The 18,525-nt window shown below is 40.0% G+C and overlaps 1 protein-coding gene across 3 annotated transcripts in view; it reads left to right on the top strand.

Annotated features, from left to right (window-relative positions):
* ASPH (aspartate beta-hydroxylase) overlaps positions 1–18,525 on the top strand; it is a 205,764-nt gene that overhangs the window by 56,284 nt on the left and 130,955 nt on the right. For 2 of the 3 annotated variants that reach the window (XM_059994693.1, XM_059994694.1), the window contains 4 exons: positions 6,533–6,625; positions 9,511–9,585; positions 13,549–13,671; positions 17,196–17,228. In XM_059994693.1, the coding sequence (XP_059850676.1) occupies positions 6,533–6,625; positions 9,511–9,585; positions 13,549–13,671; positions 17,196–17,228 (324 nt within the window). The remainder of the gene's footprint in view (positions 1–6,532; positions 6,626–9,510; positions 9,586–13,548; positions 13,672–17,195; positions 17,229–18,525) is intronic. The other variant, XM_059994695.1, reaches the window with a different exon arrangement.

Genomic DNA, 18,525 nt, shown 5'->3' with positions numbered 1-18,525 from the left:
TAACAATTCTCCAAATCGGTTACTCAGTTCACCATAAAATGCATCTTGGAAATGCTGGTTTTTCTCTCCTTTCCCTCGAGGTGATTGTGCGTGAGTGGCTGGTACGTTGTTAGCACTCATGCTTCCCTTTCTTTTGTCAGAATGATGGTAATAATTCTACCAAGTTGTTTCAGTCAGTTGTTAAAAGTTTGGAAGCACTGTGGCTATGATTCCCATTCCTTTTATCAACAGATTGTGAGACAAATAGTTAAGTTCTTTATTCTTTGTAACTAACGTATCATTGTAAAATGGGTGTACTGGGTCCTACTTTGTTTTACTGAGATCATTGAACGGGCAAATAAAAGTAATTCTAAATGTTACATATGTATAAAACTGCAAGAATGCTTAGTTATTTAAAGGATACTGCTACAACATGGAAACACAAGATGTGAAATGTAAAGCCTAAAAAAAAGTTATGAAGAAATAAAGTGTAGTCTTAAGTATATGGTATAATTGAGAAATTTCATACCCAGTCTAAGTGTGAAAAACTTATTTATAAGTTTGCTTTGTACCCACAACACGTTTTTCCGTAGAAGCGATTTTATGGTCTTTAGAGGTTTTTCCATCCAGTCCACAAAAACCTATTCAATTCCTAATTTCCAGTTCTGCAAGTCTCGGTGTAACTATGTTTCTATGGAAAAAGCATTCATCATTCTTCCTCAGGACATTAGGAACACGTTTAGATTTACTTCTAAGTATTTTCCAGAGTTCTTTTGGTTACATGTGTGAATCCATTCCAGTTAGCTTACGTGGACCGAAAACATTGATTGGCTCACATGACCGTAAAGCCCAGGGGTAGTTGTGCTTTTTGTCTTTCGGTTATGCTAGCTCTGGGTGCTCAGACAGTGGTCTGGACCTCTCTCTCCATCTTTGGGCTCTCTCAGGAGGTGGCCTTCCTTCTCAGGCAGCCTGGAGTCCCCCGTGCTCATATTTATTCCTAATTCTTACAGAATGGGGGATGGGGTAACCAAGCTGTGACTGCAAGACCAAGGGCATGCGAGTGCCACCCTTAAAACTGGGATGATGGAGAACCAGTCCCTCAACGAAATCAGTGCGCTTTTACCGGGAGAAGGGGGGCTAGGTGTGGGGCAGGCCACACGGTGAATATTTATACCCTGTATTTCATCCGCACCAAAGGCAGGCACTTCTGGAACTGTTTTCCCCTTCTCTCCTCCTCACCCGATGCCTCCTGCTGCCGCCCAGATATGAAGGGTTGAATGGGATGAGCCTGAATGGGTAGCTCAGAGTTAGAGCCCTGGGAATAGAGAGAACTCATCCCAACCCTTGGTCAACAATAACTTTAGGCAGTTAGAGGAATGTAAGAGAATATGCCATTTGATAAACACTGCCATTTAGTTATCAGGTGAGTTAGGTTTATTTTGTTAAACTCTTTACATTTTCCCCTGGTTCTGTCTAAAGAGAAAGTGTTCGTTCTTAGGAAACTGAAGGGTGAGTATTATATAGCAGACCCAGAAGGCTTATTCTCATGCAAATCTTGTTCGGGGTACTTGGAAAAAATCCTCAGTAACAATCTTTAGTGTCAGGGCCTACCTTCTCCATTTGCCTGAGGATAAAACCACATGAACTAGATGTTTATTACTGGTTTGGGATGTCATTTTTACATAGAAATCAATTTCTGCAAAAGCTTCCATTTTCTAAGCCCTACAGAGCAGAAAATCATCTATTTTTATTTGTTCTCATTTCATACCTCATTTGATTTCACTTCATGTGTGTATTTATCACTGTTTATTAGCATCTCTACATCGTAGAGGTCTGTCACTTCTTCCTTGCCTCAAATATTTCTTCTCTAAGATTAGAGGAAGGCATATACTTAAAGTTTCTGTGTTGTTTTTGATAATGAAATAAAGACCCACATGCTGTGTCATCTCTATTGCCCATTTATTGGTTCGTTGAAGAAATATTCAGAGTGTCTGCAGTGTATTGGGGGCTGTTCTAGGCCCTGCGGATACAGTCTCTACAATGAAATGCTCTGAGATAAACAGGAGATGGAGAAAAAATAAACTGGACTATTGTCTGTCCTGCCCACTTCCCCTCTGCATACAACACGCTCCCACTGTGGTGGGCTGCCTTCTGCCTCTCTTGCAGTATCCAGCTAAGTCATCACATCTGTCCTCACGTTCTCTGATCCTCCCAGGTGGTTGGATTGTGTGCCTTGCAATTATCATGCTCTTCACTTTGCTTCTTTCTGGGACTTTGTTATTAGACTATGATTTATGTCCAGTACCTATCATAGTAACTGACATTAACAGGCATTCAATGGATGTTTATTGAATGGTTAACATATAAAGTAGATAATTAAAATATATTTCAGGTCTGTATACACTGTTAGTAATATTAGAAAGGTGAAAAATGTTTAAAAAAATTTTGTTAAGGAAAAACCCAGAAGCTTTTTCATTAATTGTTTTAACCACCTTGTAAGTTGCCTTAAGCTTTGTTCATGTTGTTGTGAGTATGTGTGCAAGGCAGGCGGGAGGGAGAGGTAGATTTGTTTCTTTAGAAGAAATAAAGGAAAACATTAACTGATGGGGAAGATGTGTATTTTCTGGGTTTAAATTATCTCATTTAATTCTTAAAAGCCTTCTAATGAGTTACTATTTTATCCGCTTTCCATACTTGTGGAGACCAAAGTTGTAGCAGTGGTAATGTGTTCAAGATGGGATTCAAATGGATTCAAAGGCAGCGCTCTTGGCTGCTGTTCCTAAGCTCCTACACATGGTCTCCTGTTGTGAGATGTTAAACTGAGTCCACTCCAACCCCATCTTTGTGGAGTCCCTCCATTGGTCCTGAAACCAGGCTCTTAGGAATCTTTCTGGCAGTGTTTAATTCTTTTGAGATTTATGTCATCCTCTTCCTGAAGCCTGTCTGTCCACCTTGGGTCACGTGAAAATGATTTGAATCTGGAATGGCTCTTACTGTGTGTCAGGGAAGCTTTTATAGTTCCTGGCAGTAGGGCTGCTCTTGGGATACCTGCCAGGATTGTACCTGCTGATTATACAAGCCAAGAACAACAGCAAGGATTAGCATGGCCAGTTAGTACGGGTGCCTTTGTGGTTTATTGATTTCCCAGAATGGGAAGAAAATCCACTTATTCTTTCCCATTATGGTCAGGTGTAGTTGGGTAGTAGTGAATGAAGTAAGCTGATACTAGGCTACAGTAATTGTATCAGGTAATTAAATTTGCTATGAATGGTTGATTTAAAGTGCTCACTTCATTTACTTTTTATCACTTACTCCATTTTTTAATTACAATTGGAAGAAAATTTATACATTTATTAAATGTAAACATTTAAAAAAATTTTCCTAATTTGTCTCATGTGCTCAAAGAGCTGAAAACAAGGTGTGTTTTAAGGGAACTAGCTGGTTTTCCAAATCATGCAGGAGCTGTCGTGGTTGACGTGCAACGTTCGTTCAACCCTAGATAATTACTGTCAAACAGTTGTGGTCATCCTGCTGCTCTTGCCAGTTTAGGAATGGAAGTGGGTTCTGGTTCTGACTGTTAAAACTGAAAGGGAAGAATGGTGAGAAGTTCCAGGAAGGATTTCCTCAAGCCTAAGAGAAGCAGAACAAGAGGTGGTCCTTTGCTTCTGGACATCATCTTGTCTGAAAGAGGAGCTTGCAGCTGGGAGAGCCCGGATTGCCACCCTGAAGATGAAGCCAGGGCTGAGAGCCAGCCCACCTGCTGTTAAGTAATAAACTTCCTTCTTGCTCGAGCCAGCGTGAGTCGGCGTTCTGTTGTTTGCAGCCACATCAGCATCAGAACCGATACGTTCATTTCATAACCTGATTTGAAGATTCGTTTCAGAGCTGTATCCTTGCCCTGTGTACCTCATAATAAATCCAATTTGAAAACCTTTCATTTGCCTTATTTTATTTATTTTTCTTGTTTAATTTTTGTTTACTTTTTGCCTAAAATCTTGTATGAGACATGGATTTACCACTATTTTCTGGGGAATACTTCATGGATTCATGGATTAAAATGGACTTGGGTAACAGAAAAAATTTTGGAAACATCACAGTAAAAGCTTCCACATGGGTTATCAAAACAATAAGAATTATTCTAAAATGTGTTTTTGTTAAATATTAGGAAGTTTATAAGGGTCTGGGGAAAGAGATGTGTTAATGCGATCTTCAGCTTCTTTGAAGTTTACAAAATATTTTTGCACTGATTTCACCTCTGGAAAATAGCTGTGACCAGGTATTAGTACATTTACAATTCAGCTGCTGCTTTGGACAGAAAAGAAAGCTACTCAATATTTTCTCTTGTTATGCGCTTCTGCTTTCTCCCGTTGTTTTTCACGTTTTACAATGTCAATTTTAGAGACAAATAGCTCCCAGCTGATTTAGAGAAAGCTGTTTATTAGGGGCATCGTGGGTCTGAATATTGATGTACTAGTTGTTTTCAAGCACTTTTAGGATCAAAATTTTTTTCAAATGAAACTTTTCTCAGAATCCAGTAAGAACGGGATTTTCAGGCAGCTTAAATCTTTATTGTTTGATGGGGGAATATTTAACTGCTTATTGAACCCATGGAGCACAGTTTTGAAAGCCTGCTACAGATGGGATTCGTGAAGAATGACCCTGTAATTTTTCATCCAAACTGAGATGCTTTTGAGAGTGAAGTCATTTTACCAGGACAAAAGACAAACCAGACCGTCCGGGTAAATTAGGCTTGTGGTACTGAAATGGTGGATGCTGCTAGAGCACAAATAGGCATCTCGTTGGTAAATAGTAGCAGGGAAATTGATGTGAGTCCGCCTTGCCTCCTCTACAGCCCTAAGCCTCGCTGGTGCAGCTATAGCCTTGGCCCTGCAGAGAGTCTGCAGCCCTTTAAAGAGCAGAGCAGTCACACACGGGGTGTGCTCAGCCCTTTTGCAGCAGTTTGTTGAGCACCTGCTATGTACCAGGTGTTTTCTGAGATGCTGAGAGTGCAAAGATAAATGACTTGATTCTGAAGACTCAAAGTTTAGCCTGTTCATTCAGCAGAACTTGGCCGTAAGTCCATACCTGTTCCAGTAATAGTTAAGAGACGTAAGCATGGCTTATTTAAGTGGAAAAGGTCATGGGAATTTTCAGGCCTGAATTTGGAATTTGAAATGAGATGTTTTAATAAGCCTTCATCCCTTACCCCCGTGCCCTGAAAGTGAACTACAGTTAGGGTCTGTGCCTATTTGTGTATGCTTTCTCAGGAATCTATAGTTAGGAGTAGAACACGACTCTATGTATTGGTGTTTGTTTTCTAACGTTAGGTTTTTTGGCTAGGTCGTATCAGAAATAAGTAACTAGAGGAAATATAAATGATGAGGTGGGATCCTGTGAATCTGTTTCAGTGTCTTTTTAGGATTTGGGAGGGGATGGTGGGAGGGTGTTTTTGTCAGTGGGAGAAAAATGAAGAGATATAGAAAAGCGAACAATAAGGGAAAATATAAAGAACCAAAACAGAAGAGTAAGTGACACTGAAATGAGGATTTTCCAGACTGCAATAGCATATCTCCAATGAGTTGTATAAAGCTGCTTAAGATTAGAAAAGACCTCTCAGTTCTCTCCTGACCTTTTCATTCCAGCTATTGACATGCAGAACACATGCTCTTTAGTAGCTACTCTTGGTACAAGATTCTCGGTGGGGTAGCAAAGAGCCCAGGATTTGGTAAATGGAATTGTCAGGCTCATGACAGTCTAATTTAGTTTTCTAAATAGCTGTATTTAATTGAGGATGTACTTTAATGTGCTACATATAAAATATCAAAGAACTAGCAGTATAATAGATTTTAGACCAGCATTGACTTTAAAAATCATCTTTCATATTAATTTACCCCGATGTCTTATTTTCCTTAAGACAAAAAAGGAAAAACATAACTTTTTCCGTATTTTTTTATGGAATAATATTGCTCATAAATGTTACCTTTAGAAGATTGTACATAGTGACTTATGTATTATTTCCTCTCATATTTAACTATAGTTTTCAAGAAGAATAATTAATTATATATAAATCAAAATATGGAGTACATGCAAATAACAGTAGAAGGTTCCAGAGTCTCTTAATTGTCTTATTGCTGAATTCGGAGTCCAAGAGTTAGAAGCTAATTAGTCACTTACGAACACGAGAGGAGACTGAACTCATACTGAATTGGCAAGTTCAGATAACGGCTTTTTATTTTACTTTGCCTATTGTTTTAGTGCCTATATTTTAGAGATTTGTGAATATTCACACAATGATTTATTATTATTTTTTAAATGAAAAGTTCATTTAGGCAAAGAGATGTTAAAGGCCCAGGTGAAGTTAGAGAACAAACTATTTTCCTACTTCAGTTTTTAAGCATATCAACATTTTCCTGTAATATAAAGTCTTGGAAACTTTGAATTACTGGCAGTATTGATGAAGTGTTTGGAAACATTATTTTACTTGGTTTAACATGTCAAAATTTTTTTAAAAAAGAAAGAAAACCTTAAGTTAACTTTGTGAATAAAAATGCAGGCTTTAAAGAAAGATCTGCTCCAAAGCCAACAGTCCCACCAGAAGAGGCCGAGCCGTACCCTTGGCTGGAGGATCAGGTCCTGGAGGGGCCAGGTAAGCTCTCCTCTAATTCTGACTGCTTGCACCTCAGCTGCCAGGTATCCCAGGTAGCAGTGTCCACAGTCATGTTATACCCACCATTTTGTTTCACAATGTTTGCAGAATAATGAAATGCTTTCTCTGTCTTCTGAAATTTTATAGTGAACTCTATTCTTTTCTAGAAAAAGTTTATACAGGATTGTTTTAATTTTTGAGCTCAAGAATCCAAGGCACAGAGGAGGTTTCTCCTTGTCTGAACATAGTTAGAAACATTGTGAACTAAATGCTCTGTTTCTTGATTCCAAGTCCAGGACTACTGTGCCATATTACATTGAAAGTAAAATTACACACGTACCGTTGCACTAGTTTTGTCACATTATTTAATAGAGGAGGTCTACGGTGTTTCCAGTCTTTTTAATATGAGTCTCCTGTCTGCAACAAAAGGCTTCTCAGGCCTCCGTGTGATCCTCTGTGCAGCCTGTTTTACATCTGCATGAATTCATAGCTCATTTCAAGTATTTCCCCAGTCACTCAAGGGCCTGTGACCCATAGGATGAAGACTCCTGAAGTCTCTTAATAAATTGGTAAATGAAATTTGGTTCCATTACTATCATTTCCTATTCGTGCTTTGATTTTTGTTGCAAAGTACTGTTTAATTTCTGTACATTTTTCATTTACCCAGTAGTTCTCAAAAATTTGGTTTCATCTTGCCACCTATTGGAAGTGTTAGGTATGACATTGCATGTTTACTGGCAACTTTATTACTGAGTCCAGGTGGTATCAATACTTGGGCTGACTATCACTAGGTACTGGTGAATACTGTTTGATTTACCTTCCTTCCTTTTAATAAAAATCAATATGTTGCTCTTATTTTTTGTTATTGCTCAAATAATCCCAGGAGAATTTCCTGTCTCTCTCCCATTCCTGTAGAATTGCGGTAATCATACCATGGCTTCAGAGCAAGAGTGATTTTTTCTTTTTTCTTTTTTTAAGGTTTATAATTTGAATGTATATTTGGATTTAGCACCTCAGTTTTACTTTGTGCTAGATTAATCTATAATTTTAAAAAATCTTAGTTTTCAAAGCTGGTACTTACTCCGAAATGTACTATTTGCTTTCTCTCCTCCTTGTTTTAGTCTTTGTTCATATTACTCTTTGCATATTACTGATAACTTGTCCTCCTAAGTCCTTCAGTTATCACCTCATATCCTTTTCAACTTCTTGGTGATATTTGATTTAGTTTAAATGTTGCCTTCTCAACCTTCCTCTTACCTAGGTCTTTACCTTCTGTCTTCTCTGACTACCCACCTATTCTATAAACAGAGGTACATATCTTTCATTAAAACACAATGAAATAACCACCCCTTTGATCCCCACAGTTCTCTCCATCTGCCTTCCAGTCTCTCTCCTTGTACTGGCTACACTTTTGAAAGAAGAATTTGCAGTTGCTTTTTTGCCTTATTTACACTTAGTCTTTAACTCACTGCAGGCTGGGTGGGGTTTTTTTTTTTTTTTTTTTTTGCCTTTACTCAACTTCCCCAGGGGAAAGGAGGGCATCAGAGACTCGTGGAAAGATTACACAGCATGGCGCAGTCACCAAGTTCTAAGCCGGTGCTGGTAGCAGATGATTTTAGAGAGGCGTGTGAAGGCTAGATTGTGGAGGTCTTGCATTTCCTTCTGGGGCTTCAAGGAACTTAGATTTTCATCTGTTCAGGGAGAGGAAGCCATTAAAGGGTTTAAGCAGAGGAACAGAGTGCCAATCTCTACTTCTCTTTACTCACATTATATTTTCTGTTGCTGTCAGCAGTTGTAAAACTGGGAACTCTGCTAGGAAGCTATCGTGGGCATTGTGTGAGGGAAGAACAGAGATTGGGAAGGCCTCCTGTAATTCTGTGAGAATATGTATAAAAGTAGTTTGTGAAATATCAACATCTATAAAAATAGAAGGCACTCTGTGCTTTAGAAATGGTTTTGTAGTATAATTAGCATAGTAGAGTCTTACACTTTTTTCAGTCTGAAGTTCAGATTAACTTATTCTGTTTTTGTCACTGAAGATTAGTTTGTCAGTATAACTGATGTCGTTGGCATTATCTCATTTGATGGCATTCATGATACTAAGTCTGGTGCTACTTCTGTTTAGTGAACATAGGTGACGTCTGTTAGACGGAAAATTTATAATAGTGTCAATGTAATTATAGCTTCTTGTTTGTTGTATGATATTGCAATAAGCCTGATAATCCGATAAGCACCACAGTGTAGTCGCAATGTCATTACTAACGTTGTTCACGTCTGTAATTTACATTATGACAGATGTGACTGTCAGTTGAGGTTCTCCAATGCTGAGAGGATTGTCTTGTAAGGTCTTCTACTCACGCTTCCTGACACCTTCTGGGAGCAGGCAACCAACCATCCCAGCCCTCACACCAGCCAGGGAGCCCTTTCTCCTGACTATTGGGAAAGACAGTGGTTGACCATGTACTTTAATTTTATTGACCTCTTCCTCCACATTTTATCTTTATTTCCCAGTACTTCCTTTTCTGAAAGCTTTGCCCTTCCCATTTGCTTTTTCTATCGTTAGTGTGAATTTTGTTAACTAGAAACTGAAATAATTTTGCTCTGAGTGAGGTTTTTTTTTTAAAGAGAAATCTGAACCGGAGTTAGTTTCCTATGTTTTAAAATCTTATGAAGTTGTTTAGCGTTTATATCTGCTGTCAAAATAAACCCAACTTTAAATATCTACCCTATTTGCCAACTTAAAAAACGGGCTAAGCTGATAGGAAAAGGGTACACAGTTGATTAGTCCAATATATTCATTTTAATGTGTATATGGGGAGGCCATATCTCATGTTCTACATTAATGTCTAGATTTTTTCTACTTAGTTATGTTTTAATTATTTTAGGGCTTCCGAATATTGAGGATGAAGTACAAGAACAAGTTCAGTCACTTCTTGGTGAAACGGTATACGCAGAACATGGTATGAATTAAAATCTGTGTTTCATGCATTACTAAAATAATGGTTAATTACCTTAAATGACTTGGACATTATTTTGAACTTTAAATAATAGTTAAGTGGGCTTTTAAAAAAGCTACTGGAGGACAGGTATTTCTAAAATAACACTACACTCATTTTATTTTACCCCATTTTATTGTTAAGAGAATAAGCAAACAGAGACCAGTGATACATCAGGAACAAATACCTCGGCAGCCGGGAGGAGGGGAATAGAACAGAACCAAGCGAGCTGTAGTGGGCTCTCCTGGAGCTGTCTTCAGCCCTCAAATTATACTGAATGCTTGGGTGGCCGCCAAAGCAAAAAAGGGGAGACTTTAAGTTATGTGGGTCATATTACTAGAGAAGAAGTAAACATGCTATTTACTTAAAGAATCTAAAAAGTTTCTTATGTTAAGTTCTGTACAGAGAATATTAAATGATACTATAGAAACCAGTGTTTTTAAGATTTTATAAGACTGTTTCTTGAAGCATCTGTTGATAAAAGCACAGAATCTAACCCCAAAATGTAACAAGGATTTTGAAGAGGGCAGAACACGTGGTGTCCTGTTACTTCCGGTGGTTTGGTGTGAGTTGAAGGTAGTCCTAGAGGAAAAAAATAATGTTTCTTAAAAACAGACAGAATTCCCTATCATTTAACTTGGGCTTTTGCAGGCCAGCTAAAGTATCTTACTCAGTCTTAGGTATTTGGGGGTTAAATGTAAAGCATCCCATCCAGCTCCATCTGTGCTCCTTTGGGGAGACCAGCTTTGGCTGCGTTGTAGGTTTTTGCCCTGGGCTGCTAGGAGTCTAGGAGCCTGTGTCCTTTTATTACCAGTTTCTTCTCAGCTAGAAAAGCTACTTCACCTGAGCGTATCTGCCTGTATAAGCAAACGCAGGCTTTCCCTTCCTATATCTTTTTTTTATTTTTTATTTTAACCTAACACAAGGATGATGCAATCTCAATACATGATTGATTTCAATATGTTGAGGTAGGTGCTGTGATGGTGAAACACGTGATGCTATGTGGGGTTAGCAGAGGCTTCCTGGGGAAAATGACATACTGATTTAGGAGCTGGAGAATGGTGTAGTGCTTTGCCAGGCAAATGCTATGAGTAAAGAGTAATGTTTAAGCAAAGGGCATGGCATGTGTGGAAGTCCAGAGGTCAAAAGGGTCTGAAGTGAGGTGGAGGGATGAAGGGAAGGGTGTTTTTACTTGATTCTAAGAGGAGTTGGAACCATTGGAGGGTGGGAAGGAGTGTTGTGTATTCTGTCAGTGTGAAAAATAAGGTGAAGGAGATGTCAGCAGGGAGATCAGATGGGAGGTGGTACCCGTGACCCAAGTGAGTCGAGATGGTTGGTCAAACTAAATTTCACCAAAGTTTCCCAAGGTAGGGGAAGAAGGAAGTGAAGGATGTGGTAGACATTTAGGTGGGTGGGTGCAGGATGCCAGACAGGAGAGAGGAAGCCAGGCTAGCATTGGATTGTGTTCCTTGGACCTCTTCTTTATCAAGACTTTCTCCTTAGAAAATCACAGGCCATGACTTTAAATATTATTTAAATATTAAATATTGCTTCTGAATATGTATCTACGGCCCTCACGCTCATCTAAGCTCCTGGACTGTCTAACTGCATATTCTTATCTCCATTTGTATGTTTTATCTCAGACTTAAAATGTTCCTAAAACTGAATTCGTGATTCCTTTCCATCTCACAGCTCGCCTGCTCACCTGCAACAATGTTTTACTCTTATTCTAGTCTTTAGTTAATGGTCTCCCTATCCACTTAGTTGCTTAAGCTAGCATCCTGGGAGTTTTCCTTGATTTCTCTCTCCTCTTTTCCCCTCATATGTAATCCATCAGCCAATCCCTTCAGCTTTGCCTCCAAAACGTATTTTGACTTCTGCCGTGTGTCAGCTACCACCATCCCCTCTTCCCATCCACTTGGGCCCCTGTTTCCATCTTTGCTCCTCTGCACCCCCTGTTGGATGTGGCCGAGCCCACTGTGCCTTGTCTGGGCCTGGTCTCTCTCCCCTTGGTCACTTTTCTCTAGCTCACCTGGCCTTCCCTTTTTTCTTGGTCATTGCCAGACCTGTCCCTACCGTGGGGCCCTTAACTTGCTCTCCCTTCTGTTAGTGTGTGCGTGTGTGTGTTCCAGTCTTCACATCTTATCAGACCAAACTTGGCCTCCCTGACACCATCTCTAGAGTAGACTCTCTGTCCCTGTTATTCTGTATCTCACTGTCAGGTTTGGGTCCTGCAGTTGCATTTATAAGCTGTGTGGCTTTAGTCAAGTTCTTCAAGCCTCTCATACTTCAAAGTGGGATAATTGCTATCTCATAGGGTTGGTGCAGCAGCTGCAGGAAGGCATGGCAGTGCCTCCGGTGAGGTCTAGCAAACTCTCAGGAGACTGTTTTCCTCACGGCAGGCTGTCCCTGGGCCGTGGAGACTCACAGACAGTGTACGGTGCTCAGTTGGTCTCCCTATGAGAGCAGGGGCTTCCATTGAGTAGATGGCTGAAAGAGCTCAGTCCCACTCACATAAAAACTGTAAAATTAGACTGAGTAAATGAGAGTAAGGGAAAAGGAACATGGCAAGAAGAAAAGAAGAAAAAGAGTTGTACGGTTAGTGACAGGAAGAATTGGTGATTGGTTTGCTGAGAAGCAGAAAATCTCAAATGAGGAGAAACAAGATAGCAGGCTGTGATGAGAAGACAGAAGACAAAAAGTATCGACAGAAAAGGGCCTAATAGTCCAGCAACACCTGAGAACATCACTGGGCCACACCAGAAGTAAAGTGACCAAGGACTCTGTCCTGCAGTGTGTGTGTGGGGTAACTCCGTAGCAGTAGAAGTAGTAGTATTGTTATTACTGGGATGATGATGGTAAAAATATTAACGACAGCAGAAGCAGCACAGCAACAATAAAACCTAAATACTTATTATGGGCCAGGCTTTTTTCTAAGTGCTTCAGTCCTCACAACAATGCTGTGAGTAGGTACTCTTATTATTTCTTTTTTATGGAAGAGAAATCTTAGGCACAGAGTCATTAAGTAACTCTCCCAGGATCACACAGCTGGTCTAGGGACAGACCTGGATCTGGAGTCAGATATTCCAGATCGCACACTCCTAGAGCAATACTGCACTGCACACCTGAGTCTAGTTCCCTTGAGTTCTCTCGTTTAAGGGCTACATCCAGAGCATCCTCTGCTCGAGGCCATGGCAAGTTACTACTGGGAGAACGTCTTACACCATGATGACAAGCTAACCCATGTGGCAGTGGAGTTATGCAGCATGTCCAACGTCTACACAAGAGAAGCAGAATGGTTCAGTGTATCGTGAAAGTCTCAGAAGAGAAAATGAGCATCTTAGCATAACTTAAAGGCTAAACATAGGAACCTTTAGAAGCAGAGTATAATGCAGCTGAACCAATGCGGATGACGGGGCATACGGTTTAGCTGGTGGCCTAATGTTCTTTGTAATAGCATATTTACAGAGAGTTACTTAAGATTGTTATGTGGAATTTTACGTCAGTTCTCAGTGGAAGGTCGCAAGGTGACCTTTCCTCTGACCTAGTGATAACTGAAGAGGCAAATATAGTAAGAATTCTGAATTCATTTATTCACTTATTAAATACGTATTGAGAACTTCCTATGGCTGGTCATGGCCCCAGGGGCTGGGCATGCTTAGTCACCAAAATATGTGAGGTCCCTGTCCTTGGTGAGTTTATGTTCTAGTGAGAGAAGACCTGTTACCCCCTCGGGTGCACTAGCCCTTGGCCAGAGAGAGGACAGAGTTTCAGCATGTGCAGTGGCCCAGAAAAGGGGCGGGGCATGCCGAGCAGCTGAAGTGGGTATGTGGCAGCCTTTCAGTTGGGGCGTCTGTGTCTGTGTGGGCTGCTGCCTGGGGCCCTTGCTATAGACCTGTGTCACTTTGTTCATTATCATTGTTCAAGGAGAGGACCTGCACCAAGAACAGGATGGACCAGCAGGAGAACTGCAGCCCGAAGACGGTATCTTTGCAGAAAGTGATACAGATGACAGATATGAACCTGTGGGGACTGGAGCAGTGCATGAAGGTAGAACACAATTTTTTGGTTTCAGAATAAAACACAATAGGTAATTTGTAATTACGATTATTGAAGTTTTCTTAAACACCTTTAAAGCCAATATTTAGCTTTTATCTAAAGTTTTTTTTTTTTAAGTTGAAAACTTCAGTTAAAATCAGTCTTTTCCCTAAAATAAATAGATATCCCAATTTTTTAACTCGAAGTACGTTAGGGGAAATTCTAAGGATACATACATTTCTTATAGGATGTAAGTGAAATCCTTCAGCATATTTACTTTTACTGTACTGTCCTTCCTAGAGTACCATTTGTTGTAAGAAATTCAAACAACTGATGAAATATTGACCTTGATAATCTATCACAGGCTCTTGTTCTAAAATAAACTCTATTACTACAGTGGGTAGAATACAGTTCATAGCCTAGGCATTGGCAAACTTTTTCTGTAAACGGCCGGCCGGTCAATATCTTAGGCTTTGCGGACCATGCAACCTCTGTCCCAACTACTCATCTCTGCTACCACGGTGCAAAAGCAGCCCTGGACAATGCCTAATTGGATAAGTGTAGCCGTGTTCCAGTAAAATTTTAATTAGAAAGTCAGGAGGCAGGCCCAATGTAGACTACATATGGACCACAGTTTGCTGACATCTGTGTATATCAATATTTTAAATTAAATGCTGGTTATTTAAATATCAGTTGAGTAGTTTACTTCGTATTATTTGCAATAGGCAAGTCAGAATTATTGCTATTCACTACTGACATATAGAAAAGTTTTTATTCGTATACTTATTGCTCTGCTCTGCTTTAATGTGAGGCTACCATGATTATTTGGAGCCCTGCTGAGTTAAGTCCACATGCTTTGTTCTTGTGGTATCTATTCTCTGTACTCTTTTCTTAAAGTAGTCCTTTAAAACCTTAGTGGTTTTAAGCCACAAGTTTTGTACTCTGACTGATTTTTGTCATTTTATTTAAAATATATAAATGATATCATTTTATACTTAAAATGAGTACTAAGTGAACCTTGTTTATTTAAGAGGGATGTTGTATTTCTAAAGAGTGATACAGGAAAACAAGCCTATGCTGAAACCAGGGGGAGTGGTTCGTGGCACCAACACAAAGTGAACAGTTACATGACGCACCCCGCTGTGTAGTAATCGTCAGAGTCTGTAGGACCCGTGTAACAACACAGCACCACCGGCCGCCGAGGGTCTAGACTGGAGGTGCCTGGTAGGGTTCAAGGGTTAGCTCAGCCTAAGTTGAGTTCAGAGAGCCGGACAGAATGGTAAGAAACAGGCGGTAGATCGGATCCGCAGCGCTAGTCAAGGTAGGAAGGTCTGGAGCCATAGGGTCGTGGATTCAGAGAGACAACCTCTGATGAACATGATCCACTAAGATGGGCTGGTATCCCACCACACCACTTCAGATCCTTACTGCATTTTAGTATCCCCCGGGGAGCTTTTAAAAGAATTCCGGTGACCCACCCTGATCAAAGTGAATCAGAGTGTTTGGGGTACGGGGCCCCCAAAATGGACGATTATAAAAGCTCTCCAGGGGATACATAATTGCTGCCAGTGTTGAGCCCAGGTATGGTTCAGCTGTTTCCTGTCTCCTGGGCCTCCCCTCACTTCTGCTCTGCTGTCTCTGCACGGGTTAAGGCTTGTGCTCAGAGCCAGTGGGAATCAGGCAGAACACACAGGACTCATCCCGGCCACATAAGAATTGAGAGGTCAGGTAGCCTCAGAAGATGCAGTTGGTAAATGGTTGCAAGGACTATTTTAAAGCATAAACATTATGGAAATGTTAAGTATGTCTACTTCTCACAATATCTAATATATTGGGGAACTACTTGAGAAGCAGACAGCTCCTAATTCATGAATGAATGTATTTCCAAAAGCTTATATTGATGCCTGTTGTTGAGAAAATGCACTTTTCCATAGAAATAACGTTAAAAGAGATGGTTTGGTTTCCATACGAACCTACAGAATTGTATATAATGCATAATTTGGGGGAGAAAATGTAAGTTCAAAATGCTTTTGAACTTGTGTTTGATTCCAGTTCGATTGTGCATTGAAAATAGGCATTTACAGGGCTTCCCTGGTGGCTCAGTGGTGGAGAGTCCGCCTACCGATGCAGGGGACGCGGGTTCGTGCCCCGGTCCGGGAGGATCCCACATGCCGCGGAGCGGCTGGGCCCGTGAGCCATGGCCGCCGAGCCTGCGCGTTCGGAGCCTGTGCTCCGCTTTTGAACTTTAGGCCTTTAGTTATCATGCATATCATGATTTCTATTGGAAAAACTTTTCTAAGTTCTGGGTACGAATGCTGATGAAATGATTTCCACAATTCCCTGGAATCTCTTGCTGTTTCCCATCTTCAGCCAGGATAGCTCAGGAAGATTGACAGTTGCTCAGAATTTTGGTGTCCTAGATGCTGCTTACACAAAAAATTTCAGTTAAGACCCTCAAAGAATCTGAAACATAAGGCATTTGATATTTTTGAGGCTAGGAGTTATAGACTGGGAGTAGGAAGAAACACTTCTAAAAAGTTCATAAATTGAAGAAACCTTATTTTCTGACCTAATTTTTTATTGGGACATAGATTCAGTTTGAACATAAAAGTTGCTTGTTAAAAGTCTTCAGAAATTAGGACTTCCCTGGTGGTGCAGTGGTTAAGAATCCACCTGCCAGTGCAGGGGACATGGGTTCGAGCCCTGGTCTGGGAGGATCTGGCGTGCCGTGAAGCAACTAAGCCCGTGTGCCACAACTACTGAGGCTGCGCTCTAGAGCCCGCGAGCACAACTACTGAGCCCACGAGCCACAACTACTGAAACCTGCATGCCTAGAGCCCGTGCTCCGCAACAAGAGAAGCCACCGCAATGAGTAGCCTGCTCACCGCCAGCGAAGAGTAGCCCCTGCTCGCCGCAACTAGGGGAAGCCCGCGTGCAGCAACAAAGATCCAATGCAGCCAAAAAATAAATTAAAAAAAAAAAGTCTTCAGAAGTTATAACTATTTACACTCCATGTGGCTGTTAAATAACAAGGGTCACATGAGTGGCAGCACTTTGCCATCAGCGGTATGCGGGTGAAGGTATCAACCCATTTACCTTTTAGCTCCCCAAACGTATAAAGGCTCTGGGTTCTTCCTTTGTGTTCTCGTGTGGAGACAGTGTGCTTTTGCACTAGAAAATGGCAGGAGTGTCTAGAAAATAGAACAGCACAGTGGAATGTGATGGGGGCATAGCTTTGTCACCACGGTGTTACTCTGTCTAAATTTTTCTCCCTCTTTATCCCACGTTGTAGTATTTGTCAACCTCGTGGGGTTGTTAAGTGGATCATATAAGAGAATGTGTGAGACGTTTCAAGCGTAGTTCTAGTGAAAGATAAAGTGTTTAGCAGACATTTAATTGATATTTTCATGTTTTATTTTAATAGTTATTTGCTTTCAAAATAAAATCAATGATAAACATTCAGAATATACATATACAATATATAAACATACCATTTTATGAAAGTAACAATATTTATTTAATGTTATTTTTTTCAGTAACTGAAGATAGCTACCATGTAGAAGAGACAGGTGAGATTTTAATTTAATACTATTATTTTTTGCTTAGAATGAGTCTTTTCCTATAAAAGAGCATCATGAGAAAGAGATAACATTATTAATTTTAATATATTTTATATCAAATATCACCATACATAGTTAATTATTATATAATACATATTATATCACAGGTTTATATGTGTGTGTGTATATGTATGTATGTATGTGCATACACACACACACACACACACACACATACATATATATATGTGAATATAGTTTTTGTGCTTTTGAAAGTCTACTTCCTGAGGATAAATTCCCAGTAGTGGGATTATTAGGTCAAAAGATAATGTGGGAGTTTGGGATTAGCGGATGCAAACTAGTATATATAGGATGGATAAAGAACAAGGTCCTACTGTAGAGCACAGGGAACTATATTCAATATCCTGTGATAAACCATAGTGGAAAAGAATACAAAAAAGAATGTATATATGGATAACTGAATCACTTTGCTGTACAGCAGAAATTAACACAACATTGTAAACCAGCTATACGTCAATAAAAATAAATAAATAAATAAAATAGGAAAAAATAGAAAGGTAAGAGAACAAAAGATACACTACTCTATACAAAGTAGTAACTAATAAGATCCTACTGTATAGCACAGGGAACTCTACTCAATACTCTGTAATGACCTATATGGGGAAAGAATCTAAAAAAAAGAGTGGACATATGTATATATATAACTGATTCACTTTGCTGTACAGCAGAAACTAACACAGCATTGTATTGGGTTGGCCAAAAAGTTCGTTTGGGTTTTTTCATAAGATGTTACGGAAGAACCTGAACTATAAATCAACTCTACTCCAATAAAAATTAATTAAAAAAAAGAAAAAAAAGATACTGTATAATTGCATGTTTTGTAGTCTTAAATTAGCAAGTGAGTGAATGGTCAAAATTGTGTATTGTCACATGTCACATGTCCCCAGAAGGTATGACCACACTGGAGATGGACACACCATCTTCCCATAAGCCTGTGTTTTGGCCGGTTTTTCTTCCAGTGTTGGAATAGATCCCTCTTTCTGTGCTTAAGGACCACAGGATATTGTTGGCTGGCATTTAGGACCTATATTATTTCAACAATAGGCACCTGTAAACACTAGAATTACATTGCAGTCTGGGGGTACTCAGGTGTTGAGTCCAAGTTACGGACTGGGGATGTGTGTCCTCGCTCAGGCTCACTCAGGCTAGTGCCTGCTGGGTGCCTGGGAGGAGGGTTCCCCTGCACTGCTCTCTCTGTGTCTCTGCCTCACTTTTTGTTTTGTGAATA

Source organism: Delphinus delphis, chromosome 17, assembly GCF_949987515.2.
Source record: "Delphinus delphis chromosome 17, mDelDel1.2, whole genome shotgun sequence".
NCBI lineage: Eukaryota > Metazoa > Chordata > Mammalia > Artiodactyla > Delphinidae > Delphinus > Delphinus delphis.
Note: the sequence above shows the minus strand (reverse complement) of the source record. Positions and strands in the feature narration are given on the sequence as shown.